General features: G+C 40.4%; 1 protein-coding gene across 1 annotated transcript in view; it reads right to left on the reverse strand.

The window, feature by feature from the left end:
* The window catches only part of SPATA5 (spermatogenesis associated 5), a 395,498-nt gene that overhangs the window by 257,822 nt on the left and 118,239 nt on the right, over window positions 1-19,437 (reverse strand). The window contains exons 12-13 of the mRNA XM_019522055.1: window positions 17,160-17,213; window positions 16,730-16,809 (exon numbers count right to left, since the gene is read on the reverse strand). Of these exons, the coding sequence (XP_019377600.1) occupies window positions 16,730-16,809; window positions 17,160-17,213 (134 nt within the window). The remainder of the gene's footprint in view (window positions 1-16,729; window positions 16,810-17,159; window positions 17,214-19,437) is intronic.

Genomic DNA, 19,437 nt, shown 5'->3' on the forward strand with positions numbered 1-19,437 from the left:
AAAAAAAAAAAAAAAAAAAAACTCTCAGAGTTATGGCCTGAGCTGGCTTCTTCATGGAGAGGCAGTGCTGAAACATGACTGCCAGCTTCCTTCTGGGACAGCAAGCAGGACACATGAAGTCCAGTAAACATACTATATACTCTTTCACGGCTACACTCAAATTGACAATGATATTTTTAGCTGCTCAGCAGAAACTGTTGCCAATTTAAGAAGGGCTGTGAAAACACTAACACAAGAATTCATCTTTTCTGCTTACTGTCTGTGGAAGAAGCTTGCAGTCATCTTGCCGCAGTGTCTCCATGCTTCTATGCTAGGAAAGAAAAAGCAGCTTCCCTGCTTAAGACATGTAGTAATGAGAAAATGTTGATTCCAGGGTAGAGGGGGCAGAAATCACTGATAATGAGGTCTCAAATTAAACAGATCCACATAAACTTAATTTCTGAAGGGTGATTACAAAGAAAAGAAAAAGACAGACTTTCCTTTGTAGCTGCAGAGGATAGGACTAGGAGCCTCACATGGAAGCAGACAAAATCTACATTGGAGATTAGAAACAACTTTGTGCTTATGAGGGTGGTCAACCATTGGAATAGGCTACCTAGAGAAGGTCCTTGGAAATTTTCCTAAGCAGGTTAGATAGAAACTTGACTGGGATAGTTTAGTCAGGGATGATCCTGCACTGAGCAGGGGACTGAACTAGATGACCTCCTTAGGTCCTTCTTCTAGCCCTAGTTGCCTCTAATTCTAACTTAATTCTGGTAGTGGCAAAATTCAAAAATGTTTTCTACAATTGAAAAAAGTTCTATATTACAAACCAGGCTTTATATGTATATAAGATTTTACTCTTTTACACCCATGCCGAATCCTACATACATACACCATATCCTGTGGAATACCATCTAAGTCAGTGGATTTGAGCAAAGGGCTGCCACTAAAGGATTTTGGCTTTTACTGGATTTTCCCTCATGGAGGAAATAGAGTAAAGGCTGGAGGAGAAGTACATTGTTTTGATTGAAAACAAAATAAATGAAAATAAAAGTACAAAAATGAAACCTAGAATCTCTGATACTAAAACTGTTATCTTGAATGCTTGTATTTACTGAATACTTTTGTGTTTGTATTTATATGTTGAACTAGGCTGTTGTATTATGCACCATATTTAGCATGCATTCTACCCTAAATAAGCCCTTTTGGGTTAGCAGTATATATCCTATAAAAATGCAGACAGACAGACATATATAGTGAGAGTTTTCTTCCCCAGCTGCTCTAGACCTGCATCAGCACCGTGTGCTCTGAAAAGCTTTAACACTGTATAAACTGTTAATCTGAAGGGTGACATACAAGTATGCATTTTTCCATTTTCCCATGATTTCCCAGCAAGGGTTTCAAATTAGCACAGGCAATGCTCATTAAGGCTGCCTGGGCTTTTGACGCAAACTCAGCAGTCAGAGAAACAAATTATGATTAACCCTCCAGTCTTACTCACATACTGTCAAAACCAACTTCCAGCCAAGTCATCCTCTCTTCAGCTTCCCCTCTATTTTCCTCTTCTACTTGACCTCCACACATTTATGTCATCATCAGAACTGCATAGAAATAGCTATCAAAAGATGCATACTGCTACAGACTCATTTCCTGTCAACAAAATGACAGAATTAAGGCAAACTTCAGTTTTACGTATTTTGTGTGTGCGTGTGGTGTGGTGCACTTTTACATACATACCCTGTTCTCACTATAAATACTTTGAACTCCAAAGTAAAAAAAGGGGGTGGGAAATATTTGGCAGCCTTATTACTGCCAAATCCTATTTGCAATGTTGTTAAATTAAAATGGCATAGCTCTTTTTTTTTTTTTTTTTTTTTTAAGTATGGAATATAATTATTAAATGATTGTGCAGTGCTAGTTAAATACCAAGCTTTAACATGCATCTGCAGGTCACACATTATACATATGGATTTTTTTTGTCAACTCTTCCCTTCTTTAGTAGGCCTACATGCTACAGATCTGCAATAATATTTTATAGCATAAAGCTTAATTTATTAAATCACTTGGAGCCAGATACAGTTCAGCATAAGAACAGTCTAACTAATTCAGGAGATAATCCACTGGTTTTAGACAGCTCGTGTTCCTGCATGTGCCTATCAATACCAATTCAATATCAATACCTTGAATTCCAAAGTACAGCAAGTGAGACTGTTCATGAGTTTAGTGAACTTCGCAATGAGAGAAAGACTTTAGTCCTTAATAATCTGAATTAAATATGGCATCTTCCATGTACATTTTAAAAGAGTTAAATACCATATTTTCTAACATAAAACATGCCATCCCCCATAAGATACACATCTTGTTTGTGAAAGGCAGAATAAAGAAAAGATAATCGTTCCTTCAAAATACCGGTGAGTACAGTATTTTTCCAAGGGGAACCAGCAGTTGAAGTAGCAGAGGAGCAAAACATTGTGGCTACTGGGTTAACCACCTAAAGCCATTTCTGAGACAGAAAACATCTCGAGACCAGTACTGCTATTCCGCAAGACAAACGCATACAGTTTCAGTTGACAGTGAAATTTTGTAAATTAGAGTTCATAATAAAAGTACAATCAGCCACTTAGTTGTCAGGTTATTCTGCAGGACTAATGCACAATATAGTAGTCTTGCAGAATACAGAATGTATCATTTTGATGGGAAAGCCTATTTAAGCCCTTATCTGATACTGATCCTATGGAGGAGAACTACTGAGCCTGCAGGAAACTATGTTGACTTCGGTGCTTATAGTGCAGGACTTGGCCTAAACAATATCAGCTGCACAATCCAGGTCCTAAGTTACCAGATACACAAGTAGAAGACAGGCTTAAAAGTAAATTCCAAAACTGACAGGAGTTCGATACCTTTTCTTACCTAATTAAAATCAGCCTAAGAAACTGTTTACTCCCTCAAATGAACATATTAAACATTAGCAAAAGTATGTGCAAGAATGATGCAATTCCATATTTCTTCTTTAAGACCAATAGTCTTAAACATGATGTCCTGAACTGCCAAAGTAGTCAAACAACAAGGCTATTATGCTTTTTAAATCTACAGCAGCATTAAAATGACCCATTTCATATAGCTTTGACATCCTTTCATCTACAGGAGATGGTGGATAGTACAGCCTGTAACGTAGATGGTTTGCAGTGTCTCATGTGACTCAACTGTCCAATCCTAGACTTGCATGACTTGTGGCAGCAGTTACAGATGTGTATGTCATGTTTGGGTGGGTTGGGGGCTGCTTACTTCCTACAGGTGTGACAGGGGGCCATCCCAAGGCCAGTCCCAACATGGGCCCGCCCACCTGTCTAAGGCAATCTGCCAACTTGCCTCACCTCTGATATAACGGAAAAGATGTTTCAAAGTGGGGGGCTGCCCATTTAATACCCTGATGCCAAGGTTGTTATGGCTCCGTACTGCCTCTATACCATGTTCCGTGTCTTGCAGATGGCTCTGGCCCCACACTGGGCTTCACTATATTCCAGACTGAACATTAGGACCCTACCTTGGATCCCCCCTACTCAGGCAGCCTAACCTCTGCCATCATACTGGGCTGCAAACCCCTCTAGATACCTTTCCCTCTCGGCAGTGGCCCCCTCTGAAACCTTTGGCCTCACAGACCCTAGCCTCACCTCTAGGCCAGTTGGGACTCCAAGCTGCTAGCTCTGGCTGTCCCTCACAGTGAGTGCGCTGGCCCTCTGACAGTCCTAGTCCTGGCCCCAGCACTGACCAGTCAAGGTTTTATAGGTAGGTTCTTGGCAGCTCTCTCATACAGGTGTGCCTTCTCGGGCCCCATCCACACACTATCCTCACTTTGTGAGCTTGTAGACCACATATTCACTCTGGACCCCTCCTGGGCCTGCTTCTCCACCCTACTGAACCACTACTCCACCCCTCACTAGGCCTTATGCCCTGGGGGCTCAAGACCCACTCTATGGGCCTTGGCCCGGTGCTTTTCTGTTGCGAAGTGCTACCCTAGCCTTTCTCCTCTATGGAGTCACCCACAAGGCAGTGGGGCTGAGGCTTTCTGCCACCCCATACTCGCCTTTCACTAGGGAGACACACGTGTGGCATTTTCTGGAAACTGCCCTGCCACAGGCAGTCCCACCACACCATCCACAGCAGGTTGTAGTTCCAGGTCATGCCCCAGGACCAGAAACCTCCTCCATCCCCATAGTTCCTACTCTTGATCTCCAGGTATTCTGGGAGCATAGTTTCATAGTTGATAGAGTCCGAAGGCACCTGGGCAGATCATCAAGTCCGACCCCCTGCCATGAGCAGGAAAGAGCGCTGGGGTCAAATGACCCCGGCTAAGTGATTACCTATCCTCCTTCTGAAGAGCCCCCAGGGTAGGAGCGAGTACCACTTCCCTTGGAAGTTAGTTCCAGATCCTAGCCACCCTGACTATGAAGCAGTGCTTCCTGATGTCTAGCCTGAACCTACTCTCAGTCACCTTGTGGCCATAATTCCTAGTTACTCCTGGAAGTGCTCGAGGGAACAGGGACTCTCTCGTTCCCCGCTGGTTCCCCCTGGTAAGTTTATAGATGGCCACCAGATCTGCTAGAGCAGCAGTACTCCAGCTGGGAGATGTTCACCCTTTGGCTCCCCAGTTGCAACTGCCAAGCTTTGCTCTCAGGGCCTGTCTTATACCCTGACTGCCTAGCTCTACACCAATCAGGCAGTCTCCTGGGTGCCATGTGACACTCCTGATTGGGTCTAGTCCCACCTGCAGGCTGATCTGCAGCCTGCTCAAGCCCTTAAAGTGGCAGGCACCAAAGATGGCCCGCCACACAGGCTCTTTTCTCTTCAAGCTGTTGGAGCCAATTTCTGTCATGGACCTTGATGCCCTGGTGAAGACTATGATGCCACCTGTTACAATTACTTGCCAAGGTTTCCCATTGGTTAGGATCGATTCCAAATGCCTTCATATCTCACTTGCATGCTTCTTTGTAGTGAAGCTTGGGAGGTCCTGTTGCTCTTGTTGCCTCTCATAGTTCCCTGTAAAGCATGTCCTTGGGTATGCATCCATCTTCCAATCTGCTCGGATGGCCTGGCCAGCACAGTCAGCTGTGTTTGAGTATGACTGTCACACATGGTAAATATGCCTTTTGAATAACCACTGCATTCATAACTTCACCTTGCCATATGCTGTTGAGTATGCAGCATAAACAGTGCAGGTGGAAGCTGTTTAACATTTGTTCTTGGTGTGCATAAGCTGCCCATGTTTCTCCACCATACATGAGTGATGAGTACACAAGCCTTGTACACTAGCATTTAGGTCTTGATGGTAAACTTTGAGTTGTTCCATGCTCTTTTAATTAGTCTGCCGAAGGTGACGGCCGTCTTTCCAACGTGAACATTAAGTTATTCATCCAGTGAGAGGTTGGTGGTCATTGTAGAACCTAGGTAGCTGAACTTTTGGACTACTGCTAGCTGGTTCTCATTAAGGATGACTAATGGCTCTTGTGGAACTCAACTATTTTCTTTATGTTGATGGTGAGAGCAAATGCCTGGCAAGCACTTGAGAGGAGATCCATGAGTTTTTGTAGTAGGTCTTCATCATGGGCTACACAAGCAGCATCATCAGCTAACAGAAACTCCCTGATAAGCACTTTTCTAACTTTAGTCTTTGCTTTAAGTTGTGAAAGGTTGAAGAGTTTCCCGTCCAATTTTGTATGGAAGTACACTTCACCTTCCATATCTTAGTACTCCTGAATGGTGCGTTCAAAGACGAAAATTCCAAAGTGTGTGGAAGATTCCAAAGAGATATTCCAATATCATATGTAAGCTTAAATAATGTCAGCATCCAAAGAAAATGAAAAAGAAACAACAACCTCCATGGAGATCCACTGAACCTGCAGAGCTAAGCAAGTCAAAGAAAGTCTGGAAGAGCTGCTAAGGGCAAGGGTAGTTTCTCCATGCAAATAACCAGTAACCTGTACATCTGCAAGGTTTTGTGACAGACCCTGCAAGATTTACCATGGATAAGGGAACCACCTCTAGCTGACAGAACAGCGTCAGAAAATCTTTGCACAGAGATTACCAACAAAATGTCATAGTATGCAGAATTACAGAGGTTGGGCATGATCTGGCCTGTTGTATTTATCTTTTAATATTGGACAAAGTTTACTTAGAAGTAGAGACTAACTTGTACAAAAAAATTACAGTAAAAATCTAAAGTTCCAAGTTTTATAAATACTCCTGGAAATGATATCATTTCAAATTATTTCTTTTACTGAAACTCTATGGAAATAATTTAATCTTGAAATAAATGTAAAACTCATTGACGTAACAAAATGGTATAAAAAAATTAGTATTAGCTCAAATTAATTTTACTGGCAGGTTTCTTAATTTCTACACAAAATGAGGTAAAAGGTTCCTGAAATACCAAAGCCCCCTGCCAGCACACTCCCACACAGGAGTCACTCTGCTCACGCAGTCTGAAGGATTTTATTGAGTCTGACATTTCTGTCAGGGCGTCGTAAGGGTAAACTGTCAGCAAGGAACACCTGCCAAGTCAGTCTTTTCAGTCCAACTGCCATGATCATAATTAACTGTCACACTGTTTTATTTCCTTCCCTCACAAATTCTGGTGAAATATGACTTTGGCAGTTCAAGGTTTTCCACAATATTAAGACTAAAAAAAAAAAGAAAAAGAAAGAAAAATCTACCTATCCCAATAGCATTAGTAGCAGCAATAATAATGGTAATACCTCCCAATCCATTCAATTAAGCCAGACTATTCAGGCAAATAAGCATTACTGATATATAACAAATGCGGGATTATGCCTTTTTTCATATATTAGAACTGATCTGGATTCAAAGAACATCACTACTCTTTGAGTAAATTAACTGTTCTTATAAAGTACCCCACATTCACAACAGCAATACAATAATATAGTTATACTTTACATTACTATTGTCATCCAAGTATCTCAACACAAATTGAAATAAATCCATGCACTACCTCTTCAAGTTAGTTATGACCTCTTTTTCAGATGGAAAAGTGTGGGAAGAATAAGTGATTTACCTCCCTTCCTCCCACCCCTCCCTTTGTGAAAGGAATTTCACAAAGCACAGACATAGCAAAAGTGTGTACAACTATTAAAGAAACGCTGGGCCAAATTTACAGCTGGCACAGACGGCCCTAATTCTACATCCAAACTAAGTCAGACATGACCGACTGTAGTGCACTATGCCTGCTTTGTCTCCCACGACTGCCAAGGGATTGCAGACTGTCTAAAAGGAGAGAGGGCAAGTTACACAAATTCAGGGCTTCATGAATATCTGACTTTTCCTCTAGTTGAACATCCAACTTCTCTATTTGCATAAGCCTCTCATCCCCCAGCTACTTATAGGGGTCAGTGAAATGGAAAGGAAATTGAACTGGGGTCTGTTTGAGAAGCAGTTGACACCTGAGAGGAGAGCACAGGAGAAAGGAAGTGGCCATATGAAAACCTGTAGGAATTCCAAGTACCAAGGGAAGGGAAGATCAGTTTCATCCTGTCCTTCAATTCACACTGCTCTCGCAATTTTTGATAGTTCTGGGTCAAAATGGTGGATGCACAATGGGATCTACTTTCCACTGGCTCAGACTGGAGCAGACACAGGAAAAGGCCCTCACTTTGGTAAACATCTCTATGGTTAAAAGTCTTCCTCTCATCCTGGCTCCTCTAAATAAGAAAGAGGTCAAGGCTAACCTACTGCAACACGCTCTCTCCTGTACCTGAAGATGTAGGGAGGAAAAAAGGGGGAAGAATAGTTATTAGTCAACTCACTCCAATCTTGCCTTGATTAGTAGCAACTAACTCATTCTCTATAAAGGACTGAGAACAATTTAGTTCCTTGTCTCTCTCACCTGGAGTGAGGATTTTGCTGGGAGTAGAGCAGAAAGAGATGCAAGGCTTGGTATATGGTAGTGAGGCGAAAGGAAGGGATTTCACAAAAAGAAACAAAAGTATAAAGTGGTGCTAAATACATGACAGAGGTATCTCAAAGGGCTTAGCACACAAACAGACCAAGGAAGGATTAAAGGAACAAACTTGGATATGAAACAGTTAGAAAAAATAGGGAAGAAAAGAAGGAGTGGAGCTATGGAAGAGGAAAAAAAAGACTATGCAAAAATTAAAGAAGAAAATCCAAGATAGAAGAAAAAGAAGAGAGACAAACCAGTGGAGGAGAGAAGACAAAGCAAATTGATAATTAGCTAAAAGGTAAATTAACAAAAAGAAAGGGTGGCACTAACAGAAGTAAACATGGATAGAACAAAATTCAATGGGATCAACTATGAAACTTTCTAAAAGTTTCTTTAAAACATAAAGTTAATTATGTCTGTGTGTCAATCACCTGGGCAGACAATGGATTTTTACTTATATGGCTGTACTGAACAATTAAAAAACAAAAAAAAAATGCTAGTTCAAGTTAAACCAGAACAGTAACATTAAAAATCATTTTAAGTCAATATAAAATATTAATTTCACAGAAACAAAACATGTTGTTTCACTTTCAAGTTATTCCTTTTTCCCTGTCATTTAGGAGACTTTTTACAAGAAAAACGCCATTTTCAAAAAAAAAAGTTTAAAAGTTTCATTTTGAAATTGTCAGAATTAAATATATCAACATTTTTAACATGTGCAAGAATTCCTGTTTTTGTTTTTTTGCAAATGTACTGTTCATCAAAAATGTTTGCCCTTGAGTGTAAATATTGCATTGTACCTATCATATTAACAGATGAAGATGTTTTAAGGAACTACATTTGAGCTGCCTACACAAAAGCAAATTCTGACAACTTCCATATTAAAAAATGGAATATTTCACAGGCATGCACCAAGTAGCAGGCTTTAGTTTTCAAAACCTCTCTCAGGATGACACCTGCAGGCCTGTCTTCCAGGGATCCATCCCAAGTGTACTCTCCCAGTTCATAAATACCTAAGGGCGCCTATAGATGTGCAGCAAGGCAGCTCCAACGCACTGTAATTATAGTGTGTTGGAGCAGACTCAATCAAGTCTGCTGGAGCATGGTAATTACCACAGTCCAGCAGACTCCAGCAACATGTGCATCAGCGTCCCCGTGCCAAAAAATGCCTGCAGGAGTGCTTTAACTAAAGCTCGTTCGACAAGTTAAAGCACCCCCAACACCATCATTCAGCATGGGAATGCTGATACACATGACGCTCTGGGTGCTTTAATTAGAGTGACTCCTGGATCCACTCTAATTATAGCCCCCTCTCCGCCCCACCCTCCACGCTCTATGTGGCTTGACCAAGAGGTATTAAAAACCAGGTCTTTTCTATCTATTAATTTACTCATGAGAGAAGACATATTTATGGAAGACAGATAAGAAACCTTGTTTTCCAATTTGTCTTGCAATGCCTAGGCACTACAGGACAATGCTAAAAGTTAAAATTCTACTACCCTGTTTGCATAGTAGCCGTGTTAAAAAAAAAAACAAAAAGAAAAGAAAAAGAAACCTGATTCACAGTCTATTTTCCATTTCCTCTCATTCTGTTTTCCTCAGCACTTCTCCTTCCGTGCATTCCAAAAAGTTAATCAAGTTGAAAACTATAATCAATCATGTCTATTCTGGAAGCAACTAATGTTTAATCTGGAAGTACTACAGACCAGAATGTGAAATGTGAATAACCAGTCTGGATTCTACTTTTAGAGTACTGCATATATCAATATTTAAATACAATAGTGGTGTACTTCTAGTTGGATTGTAAACTAAGCTTCAGCTATTTAATGGGCTTTAAATACTATCCGTTTCTTTATTCTTCCAAATGCCATTCTAACTAACAAAGACCCCAATTCTGAAGATACTAAAGAACATACTTAAATGGATACACGAACTGATTCTGGAGTCAACTGAATTATTTATAGGCTAAATTAGAGCTGCCCCACTCACAGACCATAAGCACATGCCGCCCACAAGGGGTTATCTTACAGTCACTGAAATATTTCCTTCCACTCTTTCCTGTAGCGGGCATGGTGACAGCACCTCCACCAACTCTATACTAGTGATTTACCTTAGGCAGGCGGATTCTCCTGCCAATTTCAGGCTACTTTGTCCTAAAACAAGCAAGACAAAAGTGTCTTCTGTGAATGAGTGAAACCAATTAACAGCAGGTGCTGAAAAGGAGACCTTGAGAGGCCACCTATGCCCGAGGCAGCATTCCTGTACCATTCCTGACCTGTTTGTCTAACCGGGGATGTCAAACATACCCTGCCCCAGACCAGATTTAGACCACAGTCCTCTTTCTGAGATGGATCCAGATGTGGTGGAAGTAGGAACAGTGGAAGAAGGGATTAATGCAACCACTGCTTCCTTCCCACTACTGATACACAAGCCCAACTAGTCCCCCTGCCCTATATTTGGGTAAGAAGCCCCATCCCCCTATTCCTTGCCCCTTCTATCAGCGTCATGGACCACACCATATAGTTTCACAGGTGGTAAGTCTGGTATCCCTAGTGTAACTTGTTCTTAAAATGTGTGCGCACTATAGTATATATTCCAGTAAATCATACAATCCTGATGGAGAAACAGAAGATCTACCACACCCCTTGTTACAAGCAGAAGTGCCAGACTATGCGAGAAAAGATTTGATTTTTCATAGACATAAACTTTGGAACGTGCATACTTTCAATTAGATTTCTAACCCCATGTTTTTGGAACCTAAAATATAAAGTGCCTAGTTTTCAGGCAAGCTGAGCAATCCACACTTCCATTGGAATCCACAGATTTACACCTGTATTATATAAATTCATAGAATTATCTTCTCTTACTATTTAAATATTCAGATCAGAGCTCAGAAGCCTTTTGTTGGCAGAAGTCTCCTCTGCCCCATAGCAGCCAGCTACAGATTCCCAACCTCTGTGCATTGAGAGTAAGTACAGACATTTGGGGGCTTTAGGGGGAGGTTAAATCAATTAAAAATGGCTGCCCAATATCAGGTAAGTCAGGATGGGGGAGCTAGGGAGGGACTTAGAGGTCCATCAAGGGATGCAGGGGGATGTACGACTCCTGAGGGGTGGGGGGCATGCAAGACCCACAGGTGGCATGGGCAGGGTTGGCGTGACCCCCCCCCCACCCATCCCTCTGCTCATCAAGAGTTACTCAGCTCCAGCAGCAGCAAATGCTAATAAAAGCAACAGCACTCTGAGAATCTTGTTGTAGGATAAGGGTTGAGAGGGCTGGCTGGTTGGAGGAGAGGAGGCAAAAAATAGCCTGGAGGGTGGGGGGGGTGAAAAGAGCAAAAAAGAGCAGCTCAGGTCTGAAGCCAGTGGTTGGATTTTCCTGGCTGCACAGGAAAAGTATACAGAAGTTCCATGCACTGGTTTGACCTAAATCAAGTAAGTTTGATACTACTTTATCTTAAACCAGGTTCTGTGATTTTTAAACCAGTGTGCATGGAACTTCTGTACAGTTACAGGTTTAAACTCGTTGCTGTTCACTGGGTCTGCAAGTGTAAGGTCAGCACTGGGACAAGCTAAGTTTAGAGTAGGTGGCCATTTTGAACCTGTTTTAAGCCTCCCCAAATGTCTGTATTTAGCCTGAGGGAAGCACACATGCAGCAGAGCAGCGAGCTCCAAAACAAAGGGGAGAGCTGTGGAGGGTATTGGAGGCATGGACATTGGGGGCCGAATGTGGCCAATGGGTCATAAGTTGTTGATCCCTGATTTAGAGTAATCACTCAAAACCATAGACAACAGAAGAATATATGCCTCCAAAATGTCCTCATAACATAAATCCTTGAATGGCCAGCCACTTTGGAAGTGCAGGGGTTACCTTGAAACAACCCCTGCCCTGGCTCCTCAAAAAAGAAAAACTATCGATTTAAGAATTGTCTTAGCTTACATAAGTAGAATGGCAAGGTGTTGATTTCTTTCTCTTTAGAAAAAGGAACTATCTTTCATTCCAGACCACAATGTTTCATGTCTTACATTACAAGATTTTGCAGTTAAGGAGAAAAACATTTCTCTGCTCCTGAAAAACAAGAAAAGGAACCAATATGTCTATTGCCCAAAAATCCCAAAAATTCTATATATATAAACAATGTCACATTTCCAAAGCACGTAGATTTCTTAAGTTCAGCAAACAGACTGTCTGTACTGCATTTACACAGAGGCATGTTCATTCATCATTTTCAAGTCTAATTACCAAGCCATTTCCCTTTTGGCAACCTGTAATGGCCAGAAAAATTAGGGTTTAAATGGTAGGATACCAAGGAATAACAAATACCCATAATTCTTTGCAGCTGCACAATTTGTTAGAGACTCAAGTTTTGAAAGGGGAAGGGATTACTTAGAAGCAAACATTCCTTCTTGCACACTGCTGTATCTGGAGCTGTCATGTAGGCCTGGCCTTAATACAATCTTCTGCAAACAGTCATAAAATCAACGTTCAGAAACCAAGAGGGGGGGAAAAAAAACAAACAAAATCTATAAGGTAACGGAACCCAATGTTAGTCAGAACCACAGAATGACAGAAAATATCTACTACGTCAGCTAGTTTGCTACTCTGCTAGTTCAGGACTGCCCCTTGTTGTACATTAACTTGTGGTTTGTCTGATTTTGTTCAAAATGGGCAGAGCAATAACCTGACACTGCTTCTACCATATGCTAGTTCAAAGCACAGTGGATCTTCCTATCAAAAACAGTTTTCCTTGGTGTGAGCAGAAATTTTCCCTTTCTTTTTCTATTTTCATTCCTTCTGCTGATGATAACTGCTCATAACTCCTCAGTACTTCCTCCCTATCATTATCTACAGGCTTATCTGTAGACTGATTTCTTCTCCTTTACATTTACTTATGAATACACCTTAAAAACAAATTCTTTCCTTAGGACTCAATCCATCTGACAATGAATTTCTCTAATTAATCAATATGGTTTGGATAAAGAATATTCCAGGGAGGGGTAAGCATGTAGCCCAGCAGATGGGAAACATTTCTTGATCAGTGACCTCACATGCTTTTCTGAACACAGCACGGTTTACATTTATCTTCCCCTATTGCTCTGCTAAACACATATCCAATATCTTTTTTAGCCATCCTCAAGTCCTTTTTGCCTCACTGATTTCCAAGTTTCTCCTTCCTACTGATTTTTCCTTACATTAGATTATTTTTCCCCCAGATGTTTAGGATTAATTTATTTGCAAATTATACCACATTATGGCATATTCGAATACATTTCTAATATTTGCATGTTATTCCCATTTCTTCCCTGATGTTCACAACTCCTCCAAATTTATAACCACCAGTAAATTGAAAAAAAAAAAGGTGCAGTTGATTCTTTCTAGACCCTGTAATACACTGCAATTTGGTACTATGCCATCTATCGCTTCCTGTTGCTTATGGGCCTTTTGCCAAGTTTAAATTGTGAATTACTTCATTTTTTCTAATTAACGACTTAATAACAGAGACATACAAATACAGCACAATAACCAACAAAACTAAATTTATTTGCCAGCTATACCTTGGTGGCCATTGAAAACTTGCCACTTTAACAAGCATTAGTTCAGGTTCCCCTGGTGCTTTCATCATTCCCTTTTGATTTCCTACATTAGCTATAGAATTCAACTGAACTATGAATGCATCTAAATGAAATATTTATCTGATTATTCAAAATAATCTTTTAAGGGCCACTTAATGGTTTAGTGTATTTTTCATGTGTTTTCCATTTATTTATTACTGTATACTATAAAAGTATGCTTGCTCTTAAGTATATTTTTTAAGTTAATCCAACTTTACTAAGTGGATATATCTAAACCGTTTTGTTGTAATATTAAACCATGAATCAGAATTACCATAGGGAGGAGTGTTGGGTTATGTATTCAAACAAGGATTAACAATGTGCAAATTAGTGAGACAGTGACAATGCAGTACTATGGATATTAATTTAATGTCTCCACTTATGCTAAACAGACTGTTTAATGGCCTTCATGAAAAACTGGAACCTAAGAATTTCTAAAACTAAACCCCAGCTTTTCTCGCATCAGTCAAGTCAATCTCTACTTCAGTTGCACCCTTCCCCCATATAAGTATTAGTTAATTATAAGTACTATAAGCATTATAATTATAAGTATTAGTTAATTATGTTTACAAACTGTTTTGAGAATTAAAAGTACAATACAACTACTAAATACTAGTCTGTTTGTATATACTTATTTTAAATTAGGCATAGAACTACACAGCTTAACAGTTTACAATGCCTGTTGTGTACTACGTGTATGATAATACACTGCTGATGCAGACATGTCATCCAAGCATCAGAACAGGTTGCCTGACTGCAAACCCTTGAAATGTAGCTCATGCTATACAGATGAAAATGTAACAAATTGCAATCAGAACTAAAGAGGAAGAAAAAGTCCTACAAAATTCGTACCAGAGTGTTTTGCCTTGCCAAAACAGAGAAAACCTATTCAATCCACCGAGGGAACAGGGAGACAATATAAACAGGTGTTTCCTTGAAAAGTTTGGTATGGCTAGTAATAGTACAGGAAATGGATCTCCAGAGGCTGCAAATCGTTAGCATCTCTAATGCATTTGCAAATTCCTACTGTGCAAAATCAGCCTGTAAAAACAGGCCATTTCTAATAAGTGCCTTGTCTGGTTTCCTCCACCGTTTAATTTCAGATGAATTTTATGAGAACTCTGCTACATATTTCACCTCCCATCTGGTTCAGATTTGACAATGAAATATTTGTGTGTCCCACCCTGTTCTTTTTTAAAGCTCCAAAAACAGATGTCTCCAGTACAACATGACTGCAGCAGGTCATACTACATTCTTGAGCAAGCTGTGCCAGGGCTATTTTTCCCCCCTCCAGGTAAGGTGAAGTCGGGTTATTTATCCCCTAAAAAGAATACAGAAAGCCCCAGTGCCTGAAGGCATAGAACTAAAAGGCTACTTGAAAACCCACCGTGCTTTCTTCTTCAAAAAAGTTTCATCTAGATGAAGCAGTATGTTGACATGTTAAACATGTTAACAATTCCACCATGGATAGATTTTTTATTTTGGCTCAATTCCAAGACAAATTTTTGTAAAGTCTATTGTGATAAGCAGGTTGGTGGTTCTATGGCTATAGTTCAGTACTGTTCATAATTCAACCATGTGTGCACATTTTGTACTTTAAAAAATTATCTACTGAGTGGAAATCTTGTGTTTCCATCAACTTTTGCTGTTTCAGTGGAAAATAATTTATTGCCTATACTTGCAAGCAGCGAGCTTGTCTTGCTGCTCCTGTAGTTTTCCCCACAAACCCTTTTTGCAACCCCAGACCTCCACTGCTGCCAGAATCTCATCCCTGGACTCATGGCCATCTGACCCTATGCCAACTATAGATCCATCTCCATAGTGGTGGCCCCAGCAGATGCCCCCATGCCTCAGCCTGGATCTGACCTGAGAGGAGCCCTGCAGTCCAGATCTGACTCAGGGTCCTAGATATGTCTGATACCCCTGAATTACAACAAGAAGTAAAAACTGCTATCCTCCTGTAGCACAGCATTAGGCTTCTAGATTCTTTTTGCTTTTGTGTAATCAGGGCAAAGCAGGATGTTATGAAATGATTGTTATATGCAGGGTCAGACGGGTGGGCTATCTAGCTCATATCCTGTCTCCAACACTGACAGCAGTAGAAGCTTGAGAGAAAGAGCATATATTCATGGCATATCTAATGTAATCCATCCTGTTACACCCTCCCTAGCCTCAACCATCATTGGTTCAGAGATGTCAGACGATACATCCCCGCCTCTTCAATTTAACAGCTATCAATGGACCTATCTTCTGTGGGTCTAATCCAGTGATTTTCAGTCTTCCTAGACTCATGGCACCCCTGGATAAACTAGAGACACCCCTTAGGAAATGCTAGCTCTTAAATTTTCACAGTTTTTTTTGGCTACAGAGAAAAATCAATAGATCAGTTTTTCTGTTGCAAAGAACTAAGGCCACAGCTGTGGATTTCTATCTGGGTTTATTTTGTGAATCAGGTTTGTAAACCTAACAATGCTAACACTGTGTGGCACCCTGCAACACCCCTGAAAGGATCTCAAAGCATCCCAGAGTGCTATGACACCTTGGTTGAGAATCACCAGTCTATTTCTTTGTCTAAGCTCTTTTCGAACCTAGTTATATTATCCACCTCTACAGCCTTATATCTCTTCATCTTAGGCATTAAGGACATAAATGCTTCCAAATAAGTAATTAGGTCTCAATTTAGCAGAGTGCTTCAATACACGTTTTGGGTAGTCCCACTGACTGAAATGTGACTCCAGTAGAACTACTCCAAGGCTGAAATTTAGGCACATGCTCAAGTGCTTTGCTTGATCAAGGCCTTCAAATGGTGCAGTGCAAATTCTGAGAAAAACAGAATTCAATAACAGGAACTAACCATAAAGTCAGACATGAGCAGTGGAAAAGAATAGTTAATAAATACCATTTAGTCCAAGTTTGTCATTGCAGAGCATTAAAGGTCATGGACCTCACCTGCTGGCTTAGACTAAGGATGTGAGAAAGGAAGAAGCTGACACCTTAACCTCAGATGCCAAGTGGGCCATGCTAGACTGAGGTCATTAATATCATCCTTCCCCTTGTAAAAATAGTAAACTTAATATAGAATTCTAAATAAAGACAAAAAACCTGGAATGGCTGAAAAACATAAGCAGTTGTTTATCAGAACAGAATGAGCATTCAGCATTTTTGTAACAATTATCCTTACCTCCCTCTTTCAACTGCCAAAGCATCTATTTCATCAAAGAAAAGAATTGAGGGAGCCACAGCTCTGGCTTTCCTGAAGATCTAGAAAAAACAACAACACAATATCCTAACTAAGGGGAAGAAAGGCATATTTGCTAGAATAGTGTTTGGTATTCAAACAACCTAATATATATCTTTTAAAATTAGACTTAATCTGGAGCTCAAAATTACATGCATAGAATCAGAAGCAACTGCCATCATAAGACAAATTAAAAAGAAAAATCCTAATTTCACATAAAAAAGAGCAAAAAAACCCCAAAACTAAACAAAAACAACCCCTCTCTTTCTTGTGAAGTAAGATTTTCTGTTAAATACTTAGGCTTTACCAGACATACTATTAGTGAAATTGCTGCTAAGACACAATACACCCCCACTCTCAACATGCATCTTACCTCTCTCACTGCTCGCTCAGATTCACCAACATATTTATTCATCAGTTCAGGTCCCTGCACAACAATAAATAAAAAGGGCTTTTAAAAAGCTTGATCTGTTATGCAACACTGCAAGTGCATCTAATGTGAAATTAAGGCAACACAATAAACTCCAGTGTCTACACGTGCACCCACAACAGCAGCAGTTTGAGCCACACACAGCAGCCTCTGGCTGGCAGCAGGTGTGGGGCATCAGCCCTGGGCCCTGGGGGGTGGTGTCAGGCAGTGCAAGGGCTAGCTGGGGCACAAGAATGCTAAAGTGCAAAGTTGTACAACAGACAGTCCCTATCACCCTTGTCACCATCTACATGTACGTTTCATCACACTTAATTACTCTGCTGTAAGACAGTACTGTCACCAACTGTACTATCTTACAGCAGAGTTAATTAATTTACCGTGTCTCTAATAATGACACAAAGACAGTGACACTTTACTGCAGAGCTAATTAGTCAACTCAGAAGTAAAGTACACGTATAGATGCATCCTGTGTGTGTACATGACAAACCACCACTTACTAAAGTTTTACACATTTGTTTGCAGATTCACCTTCTCTGCATACTAAATCTCCTTCCACTTGTCACATTATTTTGGGTACACATGCTAGAGCATTTGCAGGCTAAGATATACAGATGCTCATTCCCATTAAGAAGCTAGGTAAAGATTTTACATAAATACCATGACTCCTACATACTATTTTTAAGAGAAATAAGTGATTTTAAAAACAACTGAAGTTTAGTTTTTTTGGAAGCTGCTAGATGGATAACCATGTAAGAGACTCAATTCAGCAGAACAGCATTTTCACACATGCACAACCTGGCCCCTACTCATCATTAAGTATGCATTTAAAGTTAACCTTGTACCCAAGTGCTTTGCTGAATCAAAGATAGTTTTCTGAGTCAGAGAACATAAAAGAAGTTGCCATTCAATGCCCCACTAAACACACCTGAAATACATCCTAGAAATTCTATGTTCCTGGTGAGACTACTTCAGTATACAAATTCTTTCTTCCATGACCTCTCTGTTGAGGCTGCCGAGTAAGACTTTTACCGACAACTGCAATGGTGCTTTTTCAAATTGAGAGTCCTGTCCACTAGGCACTGAGCTAAGACCACAAAGTCAATGTTCAGGTCTTTAACAAATACTTACCGTTATGAAAACAAATCAACAAGGAGGAACAATTGCTGCCTCTTATGTTTTGCCAGATGTTGTAAGAACTTGATAGTTAAAAATTATGCTTCTTATTACTGGCCCAGGACAGGCCCATTAAGTAACTGATGTCAAGCCAATTTACTTCAACAAGCTATAATTAATACCTTCTAATGACAAGTTGCTGTCATACGTGAACCAAGTCAGTGGCTTCAGTCCATTTTCTAGTGAACAGATATCCACACCACAATTCCCCAAGCACACATGGCATCCTTCTCAACAGAGCACCTATGGACTTAACAAGCTTGAAAAGTGAATTACCTTATGTGCCTAAAGGCTATGAGTGCCTTCAGGCTATGCTTGAAACAGAGTAGAAGGGCAGTATGAAGTAGCTTTACTTTCAAATGATTGTTCTCTAATATTATTTTGCAGAGAGATGTATTTTATGTCTTTATACTGAGAGAACAGATGATAAATTGTCTCTGAACAGAACCATCAGGAATTAGTATGTACAATAATATAAGATCCTTGTGTCTATTAATATAAGAATTTTCTACTACAAATATGACAATTGCTTGTCTAGTCTTCCCTTCCATGCTTTTCTGGTTTGTGGCAACATCTACTGTATTAGCCATAGACTGAAGTTGGCACTAATGTTGTAAGAGAGGAGGGACTTAATGCCCGTGCAGAGAGAGGAACAGACTCCCTACAAAATGAAATAATACTGGTAGATTTAAAAGGTGCAGCTTATAGTAGTGTCATTTCTGAAAATAGTTGATGATCAGTAGTGTAACTAGGGGTGGATCAGAACATACACAAGGGTGCTGGAATGGTTGTGTTTGAGAGCTGGGCTTGGCAGAGAAGAAGTGAGGCTGCTGAGGGGATTCTGCCCCTGCTCCCCATGGTGGGAGTCTCTAATGTCTTGCTGAGCTGCCCCCACAACCTCCATTCTCCTCTGCTCAGCACTATCCTGCCCCACCCCTCCTCTAGCTCTGCCAAGGGCGCTGAAATAGCTTGGGGGTCATCATTGACCACAAGATTAACATAAGCCTTCAATGCGATGCTGCGGCTAGTAAAGCAAGCAAAACGCTGG

The sequence above is a fragment of the Gavialis gangeticus genome, unplaced genomic scaffold (genome assembly GCF_001723915.1).
Source record: "Gavialis gangeticus isolate Ggan-Ray unplaced genomic scaffold, GavGan_comp1, whole genome shotgun sequence".
NCBI classification, from domain to species: Eukaryota; Metazoa; Chordata; order Crocodylia; family Gavialidae; genus Gavialis; species Gavialis gangeticus.